The following is a 12,723-nucleotide window of genomic DNA, read 5'->3' on the forward strand; positions in this document are numbered from 1 at the left end:
TACCTGCCAGCTAGAATCAGCATCCTCCATTATTTCTACTTTCATTCATGATGCCACACAGTATCAAATCGTGTTATTGTTGCTTTTGTCACTCACGCCGGGTTGTTGCACTGACGTGTTCGGAAGCGAGCTCCAGTTCCACAGGAGCGCGAGCAGGAGCCAAATTTGCTCCAGGAGCCCCAGGCGCCGTCTTGTTTGACCTGATTAGGGTTTTTCCACATGCAGTGACCTTTGTAGCACCACTACAGAGGATGACAGGAGAGAGGAAAGGTCAGCCAAACATAAAAAAAAATCCTCTCTAGACTCAGTAAATGACTATACAGGGAAAATATGAGAATACACTACATGGCCAAATGTATGTGGTGAGGAGTGTTTGTGTACTTTTGGTCTGGGGCGGGGTTTTTTTAAGGTTTGGGCTACGCTACTTAGTTCCAGTTTTACATTTTACATAATACAGCGATATTTTAGACAACAGTATGCTTCCAATTTTGTGTCAACAGTTTGGGGAGGGTTCTTCCCAGATCAGTTCTACATCGGTTTCCCCATTTTAATGTGGAAAAACTTGACTGGACTGCACACAACCCTGAACTCAACCCCACACAACACCTTTGGGATGAACTGGAACCAGAGCTCCACAGAGTGACCATTTCGTCAAGTGTGAAAATCTGTCAAGTGCGATTAAACATTTTCATTGGTCGCACCGGTGCGCCTAACATTTAGCAGGACTGACTCTGTGTGTGTTGATGTGTGAAACCGCACCCTGTACTCCTCCTTGATAGACATCATAACCATAAAACCAACTGGCAATTCAAAATGAAGAGAACTATAGGCCCTGAATGGCCCAGCCCAGACCTGACATCACGGCAGAGGTAACCGTGAACCGTGAAACGCCGTCTCCCTGGTCCCCAGTAAGATGCCTAATACTGATCAGAAGCGCAAGTGATTATGTGGGCAAAAAGTGTGTGTGTGTGTGAGACTGTAGGCTACACTTAACACGAGACAACTTAACTGCTTATTCCTTCTCTGCTCCGATGATCACCAAACAGCTGATCTGCTCTGCGCACATCTCTCTCTGTCACTCAACCACACGCTCGCTACGCACATATTACATTACACCCCTCTTACTGTATACCAATGCAATATGTAAACAATATGGATTGCACTTAAACACAGACTTTTGGCCATGTAGTACCACATATACAGTAACAGACAAACTTACTTTTCCAGGAGCACACTCGGTCCCATCGAGAGGCGGCCCCTTCTTGGTTTTGCAGAAGTAGGGGTTGTCGGGGTGACTGCACCACAGCTGTTTACACGGGTCAAACGTACGAAACTGAAACACAGAAGAGGAAAATCTCGTGGTAAGTTTAATGAGCTGGTGTACTGCATATGAAAGCATGTGACAAAGAGCTTTCCTGTGATACATAACCCAATGAATGACAGGCGGAAATGGACATTTGGCAGATTTTCTTTTCATATATTCTGAGGCATTGTGTGACATTCAAAGTGCCTAGAACTAAAGAGGTGAACATTATTACCCACTGTGCACAGATGCAATTAAGGCTCAGCATGGGCTTGATACAAAAAATATAAAAAAAATGATGTTAAAAGCCTAATAGAAGAGGCAGATTCACACAAAAAAAGGTATTTAAGTATTCCAGAGACACAGTCTATATCTGATAGACAGCTGACACCCTGCAGACCTAAATGTTGTTTAAAAGTGTTATGGGCTCCACTATCAGGCACTAAAGCTGAGTGGATTAAGGTTTTTCTTGGGGACCAGCTTATTGTTAACCTCCTCTCCAGGGAAAGTGGTCAGATGTTGTTTTTTTTAAGGATTTGAACAGATCAGACTGATTGAGAGGACTCAAAAATGGGCTTTTCAGCTGCCCGGAGCATCCCTGTACACTAAGAGGCTTTGAAACAACATGAGCCCTAACATTACCTCTGCGACCTGTTTCTTTCATCAGGTTGAGAGGCATCTCTCAAACTGGTCAATCTCTTTCCTTTTCTGGCTCGCATAGTTCTCTCGGTCACGAAGCTCAGTCTCAACTGCAGCTTATTCAGACTGCAGCTGTTAATCTTCTACACTGAACCAACTCTTCCACAATCAGCCTTATTATGTGATTAAATCCATATTTTTTAATAATACTTCAAATGTGCGCTAGGAATTGAAATTGCTGAAGATGAATATAGTATATATAGTATAGTATATAGTATATTACCTTCCTTGTTTTATTGCTGTGCTGATTTTCCACTCGGTGTGTGTATTGATATTCTCTCCTTTCTCATTTCCCTGCTGAATCTACTGAAGACTGAATTTCCTGAGCTGATTTTTACTACTATAGCTGATCTTTCTACCACAACTTGACATTAATACTGTAAAGCAATTTTTTTGAAGGGTGCTAAAAGATTATATAACTATCTTAGCAAAATACATTGTTTTTTTTAATGATTTTCTCTTTGTTGGCTTCTCTCTTTCTTATTGACAACACACACCGGTGGTGTATGACGCACATCGAAACACCTGCACTCATTGTTTGTAAGCCTGTACACCGGCAGCTGCTTGATGACGCTTGTCGGAATTTCGCCACTGTCTTTTATTCTGGCCTTGTTGTGCTTCAACTCTCCAGAAAAGCAACAATTTCTTTGCATCCGCTTTCCGGATCTTCACATCCCACCTACTGCGCCTCGACCACGGCTTCTGTCTGTATGACGCATGTGTGCTACAGGCATCAATTTGACCCACGCAAAATGACAAACTGCTGCATGACTCAGCTGATGCCTAATAGTACCTCTACCAAGTTGCAGAAAAGTCTCTCTAAAACACAAGTCAACAAATTTCCTTGAATTTTGGGGGAAAGTTAGACAATGTGCAAAGGAACCAGTGATCAGTTTTTAGTGCAGACTCAGATCCAACATCGCCACCTTGTGGGCATTTATTGGTTCTTTATAATTAGGCTAGAGGACCTCTTGAACCGTGAGGCAAAGAAGCAAAACTTTGTTCTTGGCAGGCGATAACCTCCTGGTCTGAAAAGTGAAGCCAATGCAGACGTGCCTTAAGCCTGCTTTCTTTCTAACAGCCAGCAGGGGGCGACTCCTCTGGTTGCCAAAAAGAAGTCAGATTGTATAGAAGTCTATGAGAAAATGACCCTACTGCTCACTTGATTTATTACCTCAGTAAACATTGTAAACATGAGTTTATGGCCTCAATCGCTAGTTTCAAGTCTTCTTCAATACAGCATGATGTTCATTTAGTAAATTATGATCCCATTTAGAGTCAAATAGACCATAAAGCAGGGGATGCTTTAGGGCGTGGCTACCTTGTGATTGACAGGTTGCTACCACGGCGTTGTCCGGTCTGGGAGTTGTCAGTGTTTTCGTCTTACAACTTTAACCCTTTCACGGTGTGTTCTCAGTTCATGAAAGTTAATTATAACAATTTGGTTGCCTAAAAATGTCTTTCAGTATTCGGTTGTACTTAGTTCCACCCTCTCGTGGCATTTCTGGTTCCAAAAAAACAAGATGGCAACGGCCTAAAACCAAGATGGTGACGGACAAAATGTCGAACTTGAGGCTTCAAAACGGCAGTCCACAAACCAATGGGTGAGGTCACGGTGACTACGTTCACTTCTTATATTCAGTCTGTGGTTCTTGGCTTCCTTGGCTCAAGACAAATTGTATGCTTTTCCCCTTTTTTCACCTCTAATATGTTTGGATGAGGGCCCAAAAAATGGACTGTTTTTGGCTGTAGGTGTGGCCTATTTCACACAAACTGACATATTCAAATATTGAACAAATTGTGCAGCAGTTGCAACCAAATGTCGATGACACAGGCAGGCCAACCCTACTGCCAGACAGAACGTCGATATTGGAAAACCCAAATTAGTTTCAATGATCAAAATGATTTATTTCCACCATAACTGCACATGGGAACTACTGTATGGTATACTTAACATCAGGGAAAGATCATGTTTAGGGTAAATACGTTATGGTGACTGGTGGAAATTCAGACCATTAATCATCAACAAATGAAGGGACAATTAGTGTTCAGACCACCATGATGGGGTCACTGATTTAGAACCGCTTCCTCTGTCCATCCCACTTAATAACACTTGATAGAAAGAACTAAAACACCTGCAGGGATTAATAGGACTCTCAGAGCATGTCTGCAGTAGCCACGTGTCCTTCTCCAATCTTGTTCAACTACTTTGGCGAGTGGCTCTTTGTTTGCAGAGGCATACAAGACAATTAGCTGGACTGAATGGCTTTTTTCTAAACAAACAAAATCCTGTTTAGCTTGTGACACAAAAATAATCCACTGGGCTTCGATGCACAATTGCTGTACAGCGGCCCCCATTACTCTCTCTTTTGTTTACTTAAAAAGTTTGGGAAACTGCATGTCGGTCACTTCAGGCTAACTAGGGAGGCCGACCTCAATTGTTCAAAATATGCAGATGCTACAAGACTTTACTCCAAAGTGGTATATTTTGGCTATGACTGCTTATCCTGTTGGACTCAATTCGGAGAGTGTGTGTGTGTGTGTGTGTGTGTGTGTGTGTGTGTGTGTGTTAGAGAGAGGGCGGGCTTTGGAGAAAACAACTGAAAGATTGTGTGGTTGTAATCCTTCGCTTGGCGGCAGCAGACCAGTGATCAGTCACTGCGGTCTGCTAATCGCATCTAGTTTGAAAGGAAACAGCTACCTGTTTGTTAAAGGCCCAGTGTGTAGGATATGGCAGTATCTAGCGGTGTGGTGAGGAGATTACAACCAACTGAAGCCTCTCCTGCGTGCCAAGCGTATGGAAGAACTACGGTGGCCGACGTGAAAACACCAATGGCCCTCTCTAGAGTCATCTGGAGCAGAGCCTAGGGCGCAGAGTGTGTGTATGAAGTGAGTGGTGAAGCAAGAGAGAGAGAGCGGCGGCGATTGAGCAAGTGATGTTATCGACTCGGGCCCAAGCAGGGAAAGTTAACAGAGTTTGGTTTGTCCGTTCTGGGCTACTGTAGAAACATGGCGGACTCCGTGAAGAGGACCCGCTCCCTATATAAACAGCTCATTCTAAGGTAACGAAAACAAAACAATTCATAGTTTCAGGTTATTACACACTAAAGAAAACATACTTATTAATATTATCTTCCATTCTGCCAATAGATCCCCCTAATTGTTACACACTGTTCCTTTAAATGTGAAATTAAAGAAACTAAATCTTATTTTCAACTATAAAATCAATGCATACTTTAGTTATAGCCTCCATACTGCAACAAAATACCTGCCTTGACAAGTCATTTAGTGTTGCTCTGGGTTTAAATATATTTATATATATTCCCATTAAACCAAGTGTAAAATCTGCCATTATTTTGCTTGTTGCCAGCACAGTTTCAACTTTTTTTTTTAGTGTTTCAGTCAGGGACGTTTTATTCCAAAGGTGAATAGAAACAAGATTATTTCCCTACTTTGGCAAATCCTTCACATATTAAGAAAAGAAGAAGATTCAAATAACCAAATGCCTTTTGAGGTGGATTTTTAAGTAGAAAAGGAGATTATCCCACACTGCTCTCTCATCCAATACATGAATCATCAGATTATATTCTGATGAAGATCTGCAGCGACTGAATCCTTAATTTGATGTACCCATTCAGTGAGCAGGGATCTCTCTTCTTACAAAAATATTTTAGCTTCTCTCTGCATAAAAACATACTGGGTATGCAAGTCTTTATTCTAACCTACTCAAGATGGATTTTTAAACACATCCGAAGCAGTAATTTTGTAGTTGCCGGCAACGAAATACAACATATCTGTTACCACCTGAATACATGAGGTCTTTTTTCATAAGGCAATCATCTTTGAAAGTACACAAAAGGACAAAAAGTATACCTGCACACTGTGTTCTCATTCTCACTTCTTCTTTCATTCTTCTGTACATGGGCATGACAATGTTTCTAATTTTCTTATTTTTTTGCTCTCATAAGGCTTCTCAATATTTGCTGTTGCACTAGAAATGAGGCTAGCAGATCCCTGATATGTATGTTGGTGATTATTAATTTCAATGAGCGTTCAGAATAATTGGAAACAAAGGATTTCCTAGATTTTATTTCATTCTTGTGCAAAAAAAAGCTTTACAAAAGAACAAGGAGGGATGTTTTTTTTATGTCTGCATGATGTGACTTTATGACTGAGTCTGTTTGATTGAATTGTTCTCGAAAAGTCTCTATTTTTTTCAGGATTCAGTGTCAGCAGATGTGGCTTTTCCAGCAAAGAGATAAGAGGAGGAAGAGGTTCCTGCTGCTTAAGAAGACTTGAAGGGAAACGGAGTGACGCAATGCAGTTCAGCATGGAATCAAATTATAGTCCATAAAATCCAAGGAGGATGCCGTCGCCGGGTTGGCGTTAAAAACTGGTGTCACCTAGGAGCACTACAGCAGAGCAACACTTAAGTCTCTAAATTTAAATCAGTTCAGTGCCTCTTCCCATCGAGACAATTTGCCAGCACACAATCAAAATGAGCTGTGCGACTGCCAGCGTTTTCACTTGAGTAATCTCGAGATCTTCAGATTGCTCTGTAATACAATGATTTCCCACAGCCTTTAGGGGATTTCTGGTAACAGCGTGCCTTAGAGAAAAGAGCACAATAAACCAAATCTATCAAATTACTAACATCATGAATCTCTTATCATCCTAAATTTACTTACATCGCATTTTTTCTATAAATGGACAATAGACAGAACAACCAACCAATCAGCTGAAAGTCCAGTATCTTTATATGCTCATATTGGAGCATTGTGTCAGCTCAGGCTGGCACTAAACTGTCTTATAAACATTTGCAGCTTATTCCAGCCCCATACACCAAACCTGAGCTCTGATACACCACAGCCTGCTGTCAGCAATTCAATTCCCTCCACTGGAGCCTCCCACTGTAACAACATTTAGTTATATGTACATGTTTATCTAAATATATGTTCATATTAGGGCTGTCAAAGTTAATGCGATAATAATGTGTTATGCAAAGTTGTTTTAACGCCAGTAATTTCTTTAGTGCATTAACAAAACTTGTGATTTTAAGGTTGTAGCGGGTTCAGTTTTAAAGCTAAAGTGAAGATACTGGTTTCATATGAAACTAAAAAACCTAATGTATCCATTGGTACCAGCCATGTCATACTAGCTTGTCGAGAAGGAGGTTAATAACGCTCCAAACTAACACTAAATTTTGGCGAGTAAAAACTGACATGGCCATTTTCAAAGGGGTCCCTTGACCTCTGACCTCAATATATGTGAATGAAAATGGGTTCTATTGGTACCCACGAGTCTCCCCTTTGCAGACATGCCCACTTTATGATAATCACATGTAGTTTGGGGCAAGTCATAGTCAAGTCAGCACACTGACACACTGACAGCTGTTGTTGCCTGTTGGGCTTGAGTTTGCCATGTTATGATATAAGCATATTGTTTATGCTAAATGCAGTACCTGTGAGGGTTTCTGGACAATATTTGTCATTGTTTTGTGTTGTTAATTGATTTCCAATAATAAATATATACATACATTTGCATAAAGCAAGCATATTTGCCCAGTCCCGTGTTGATAAGAGTATTAAATACTTGACAAATCTCCCTTTAAGGTACATTTTGAGCAGATAAAAAATGTGTAATTAAATTGCAATTAATCTCAATTAAATATTTGAATCGATTGACAACCCCAGTTCATATCCATCAAATGCTGAGGGATTTGTGGGCTTCGAGTACAATCTGAGTCAGGCTTTGGTCCAGACCATCACATGTACAGAGCCATGACGCCAAACTCAAATAATGTTAACATAAATGGCAAAATATTAACATCAACCTGACTGTGAACTGTAATTAAACAGGATAAACATCACAAGTGAGCCAAAATAAGAAAAGAAATACAGGAAATATATTGATGTAAAATAATAATTATTGAGGTAAATCTATTTCATCATGATACAGATTGTATTATATTATCCAGCCCTCTGTTTTTGTTGAATCACACAGAGGAATCAAACAGCCAGCCACAACATTCAAACACTGTTTTTTCTTTTCTTTTCAGTGGTTTCTTCGTATGGCTTGAAATCTCCCTGCAGACACTTGGTGGAAAACAGCGAACTGAGACAGGCTGCTGGTCTGTTACAGTGTGATCACAGACAGACAAGAGGAACCTAAAGCAGCCTTTATAGATCAAAACAGATGTGCAGAATTCACCTACAAAGGGCCTTGAATCAAAAGTTTTTTTTGTGCTGTGAGATCTTAACGCTGATCCACTATGCATCCATTATTATTTTGACTAATGCTTTGGAATGTACAGGTCAAATCAATTTGCCAATAAGTGAGTTGAGACTTGGAGCTGTAAACATAAGGTGAGCCTTCGGGGTAAAAGCAGTTATCTGCTGACCTTGGCAATGACAGGACTGAATTGTGATTTTTTTCATTGCAGGTGCAAGAAGCGAATTGATTTATTTGTACGTTAGTGAACGTTTACTACGTTTCCAGTTTTGTATGAGCCAATTGAATGAACATGACAGCGAGCATGTAATTCCTGTTGAGTCAGCCTGTGCATGATCTGCCAACAGGTGGAGTTTACTATATAAAAGGTGAATCAATTAACATGTCCTAAATCAATACACTTCTGTCAACATAAAAAACACATTTACAGGTTGCTGTAAGCAAACATCATTTTCATTTCTCAAGCTGGACTTCTCAGTACAGATCCAGCAGATGTCTTTACAGCTGTCTGATCAAAAGTCAGTGAGTGTTTCTTTCAGCCCACACTGAGAGTGGGAGAGCTGGGTAAAGGACACTAGTGGAAAGTAAAGTTCATTTACTGTACATTTCCTTTAGTGCTGCTCTTAAGAACGGTAGTCAATGTACTCTACAGGACTTTGAGTATTTCCATTTGATGTTTTTTCATACTTCTACTCCACTACATTTAAATGGGAAATATAAAACTTTTCATAGATGTAGTTAGAAATCACATTAGAGATTAAGATCATAACAAATCGCAATCACTTTATAAAATTCCATGCATTGTAACAGTTTAAAGTTCCCTACAGTAAATACATGAATTGAGATTAGCTCAACACTAAAAAGATTAAGGGCTTTCACTCAAACTAAATTTTGAACAAAGGACTTTTACTTATAATGAAGTATTTTTACATTGTGGTATTATTGAAATGGCAAACTTGGTAGCAAATTGTTGCTTATTTACATATACAGCAGATAAAAAAAGCAACAGGTGTGGCCACCTGGTAAATCAAAGTTCAATATTCACTCTCATTTTGGTCTGTTATTGGTTTCTACCAGTTGAGGGAAATATGTGGCTGCTCAACGCTCCACTGTGTTCATCAGCTAGTCGCTAACTTTATCTGTCTCCCACTGTGTGCTGGGCAGGCGGAGTACACTGAGTTTATCAGAGATTTGTCACTGACAACAGCCGCCTGCTGCGCCAGGAAACAAGGCCACGGAGAGCAGTGAGATCAAACCATAAAGTTAAGAGCCGGAAAACCAAAAGAATGAGCTGAAATGCTCCGTAGAACTGAAGGGAACAGCAGAGTCGATTGATAATTCTCGGTGGGATTGTCACTTGAAGAGCAACACCTTCCACATACTGTATAAAAAAATGATAACGCAGCTTTAAGTAAAGGATCTTAATACTTCCTCCGCCACTGGTAATGTCTCTGGATACTGCTCAAGTTTTATCAAATCCTGAACTGATAAAGAAAAAGTGAATTACATTTCCTACGCAGTGGCTGGTCGGAGAAGTTTTGGTGTGTATAAAAAAGAAATACAAAAAGGGGAAAGTGTGATATGATGAGAAACCACGTATTAGAACTAAAAACTTACCTTCAGAGTATTTTTGCAAAGAATAAACTGCAACATAGACTCTCTGGTTCAACTGAAAGATACAGCAGGAAGGTATTGAGCCTCAGACGGAGACAACTGACCTCCTGATTCTTTTATATTTTGAAATAAAACGATGCAACTCACATCCCCAGTGAGGCCAGATATCCAAGAGTCTGGCCGTACAAATCCGAAATGCTTTCAAAAAAAATTTCAACCTTGATTTAAATTCAAGAGCTTAGTCATCAAGTGAAGATCTGAGTCAGAACCCCCCCAAACCCCCCAAAGGTCTCTGCCCAGTCCTCACGCATTCTCTCCAAAAATGTCAACGAAAGATGACTCATCCCCTGAAAGTTTCAAAGTTTTTTGAACTTGATTTGTGACAGAAACAGGTCTTGTTGAGAGGGCATGATGTTTTCCGCATGACCTGACAAGATCAACTTCATCATCAAATCTACTACACATCGGGGTGACTTTTTAAACTCACTTTTGTAGCTTGTACTCCCACTCATCAGAAGTCAAAAATAAAGAACTCTTTCTATCACTTATTTTGCATTTTCAACTATTCAAACAGGAAATAGTTTGACAAAAGAAAGGCTTAAAAACATAAAAAAGCAAATGATAAAATATTAATTTGCCCGTGTTTTGCAGGTTGATAGATCTTTTGATGATAAAATGTATTTTTCATTTCTGTTATATCAAGGCTCTAATTAGCATCTTTACTCATCCCTTCCATAGAAATGTGACATCAATTATAAGCCGGTGTAGATCAAGGTGATGTGACCAGTAAAAAAAGAAAAGTTGCACTGATGACAGAAAATAGTGAGTGAATATTTATCAGCCATCTGCAGAGATATATCAGTATAGCAGGTGTGACTGCAGCAAAGTAGGCAGATGTCTGTTTGAAGTGCTCATCTAATTCTGCTCGTATGCTGATATGTAAAAGTCAGTTTCTCTGGAGGCTGCCATCATCATCTCCTGCACGTCTTTCCGTAAAAAAAGCCCACCAGATCTTCTCTGCTCTGCTCATCTTGAGTACCATTTCTTTTCATAGATCTTTGAGAGGAAATGGATTCTATTTTTTCATCTTTTCTGTGCTGAGTTTCACTTACAGACACGTTTTTGGGGACAGGGTACTTGGAGGTAGTACCTATCCTCTAAATGGAAGCCTGAGGGCTGTACTCACTGAGGTGCAGATCTTATAGCCCACTCCAAAGTCAAATCGACACTGCTCGTCCATCGAGTAGTTGATGCCAGGAAGCTCAGGGAGTTGCGGCCAGTCGTGTTTGAAGGGGTCATCCAAGAGACAGTCGTAAGTGCTGTCAGGAAATGAAAGAAGAGGTGACACTAATGTCAGACACTGAACAGAGACTCAATATTGCTATCCTAATTACGACATTAAGGTGTTTTTCAAAATGGATTTCTGGCCTGGGGCCTTTATTTATTTACCTCAATTGCAGAGAGAACCAGGTGTTTACTGGAAAAGGCTTATATCAGAGACAAACCTTAATCACCTAATCCTCTGCTTTAAAAGTCTATTTGATCAGATTTCAAGAAGAAGCTTCCCTGTATTCTTAATTTGCTGTCGTTACTGGGGCCAGTTGCATAAAAGTAAACCTAGTCTTTGTCTTAAATATAACTTTAAGTCAGATTTACATGTGAATTTACCCATTTTACCCATAAAGCTTCCCAATGGGCGACTCATGTAAGACTGACTTAGATAGCCTGTCATGCAATGCATTATGTAAGGGATAATGTACAGCGAGCCAGTCATTGTTGTGAAAGAATCCCAGACAGGACGCAAAGCAAAGCGGTCTCTCATCGCCCAACAATGACCCGCTAGCTGTAAATTATCCCGTTTATTACACGGCTACTTATTGAAGAAATCAATATTTTGACACAAAAACGGTCCGCCAGAGTCTGACATCAGAACTGCGCCCATAGCAACGGTCTGCTATACAGAAATTACAGACCGCAGAACGCCGTGATTGACCAATCAGAATCGTGTATTCAACACAACCATGTAATAAGGGTGAAATAAGACACTTAACAGAAGAGAAAAAATGTCAGATGCCAAAGCAAACAGCGACACAACACAATAAGTCCAATGGTTGTTAGAACCGTTAAAAATGTTCAGAAACAATTCAAGAATATGGTACAAGAATCCCAAAAAGTTAAGGATAAAAATTTAAATAATTAGCTAAATGTAATGGATAAACAGTTTAAATAGTGAGGTAAAAGTTATGGATGGATTAGTCTAACCTGACAATCTAAGACAGGGCTAGGTTTAAAACCTTAGACTAGTCTGCTGTCGATTCAAACTCAAAGCTTCTCCGTGTTTACCTGTTAGATTGATAAATTCAGTATAATGTATAGTCCACAGCATCACATCCATCCCAGTCCTGTCATAGTCACTATGCTCTGAGTTCCAATTGCTCCTCCTATAAGTTTTTTTTTTTTTTTACCAGTGTATAATTACTGTCTGCTAAACTCAACTCTTTCTGGCCAGATGTTTCAAATTAAAAGCGTTCCAGCAACTCAAAGGGGCTTATAGGCTTTGATTGTAAAACATCTGCAGGAAGTGTAAAGACAAATTAGAAGTGATTGAAAAGCAGCACAGTGGTTAATGTGACAGGACTGCTGTTGTATAAGTAATTCCACCCCCCTCAATGTTTTTCACCTTTACTTTCTTTGAGACCCGACCATAATTGAGTGCTGGCTTTTATTTGAGTATTTATCTCATGTCCTAACCTCAGCCTGCTTGGGCTTTGAGGTTGAATCACACACTTCAATTTATCACCTAATTAGTGAGCCAACAAACCAAAACAAAGCCATGCTTTGAAAATGGAAAGCAGATGGAACGCACCTGATTGAAC

At 40.0% G+C, this 12,723-nt stretch overlaps 1 protein-coding gene across 2 annotated transcripts in view; it reads right to left on the bottom strand.

The window, feature by feature from the left end:
- Positions 1–12,723, bottom strand: part of adamts3 (ADAM metallopeptidase with thrombospondin type 1 motif, 3) — a 170,432-nt gene that overhangs the window by 46,425 nt on the left and 111,284 nt on the right. For both annotated transcript variants that reach the window (XM_037776856.1, XM_037776857.1), the window contains 3 exons: positions 11,034–11,166; positions 1,220–1,333; positions 97–242 (listed from right to left, as the gene is read on the bottom strand). In XM_037776856.1, coding sequence (XP_037632784.1) covers positions 97–242; positions 1,220–1,333; positions 11,034–11,166 — 393 coding nt within the window. The remainder of the gene's footprint in view (positions 1–96; positions 243–1,219; positions 1,334–11,033; positions 11,167–12,723) is intronic.

Source organism: Sebastes umbrosus, chromosome 8 (assembly GCF_015220745.1).
Source record: "Sebastes umbrosus isolate fSebUmb1 chromosome 8, fSebUmb1.pri, whole genome shotgun sequence".
NCBI lineage: Eukaryota > Metazoa > Chordata > Actinopteri > Perciformes > Sebastidae > Sebastes > Sebastes umbrosus.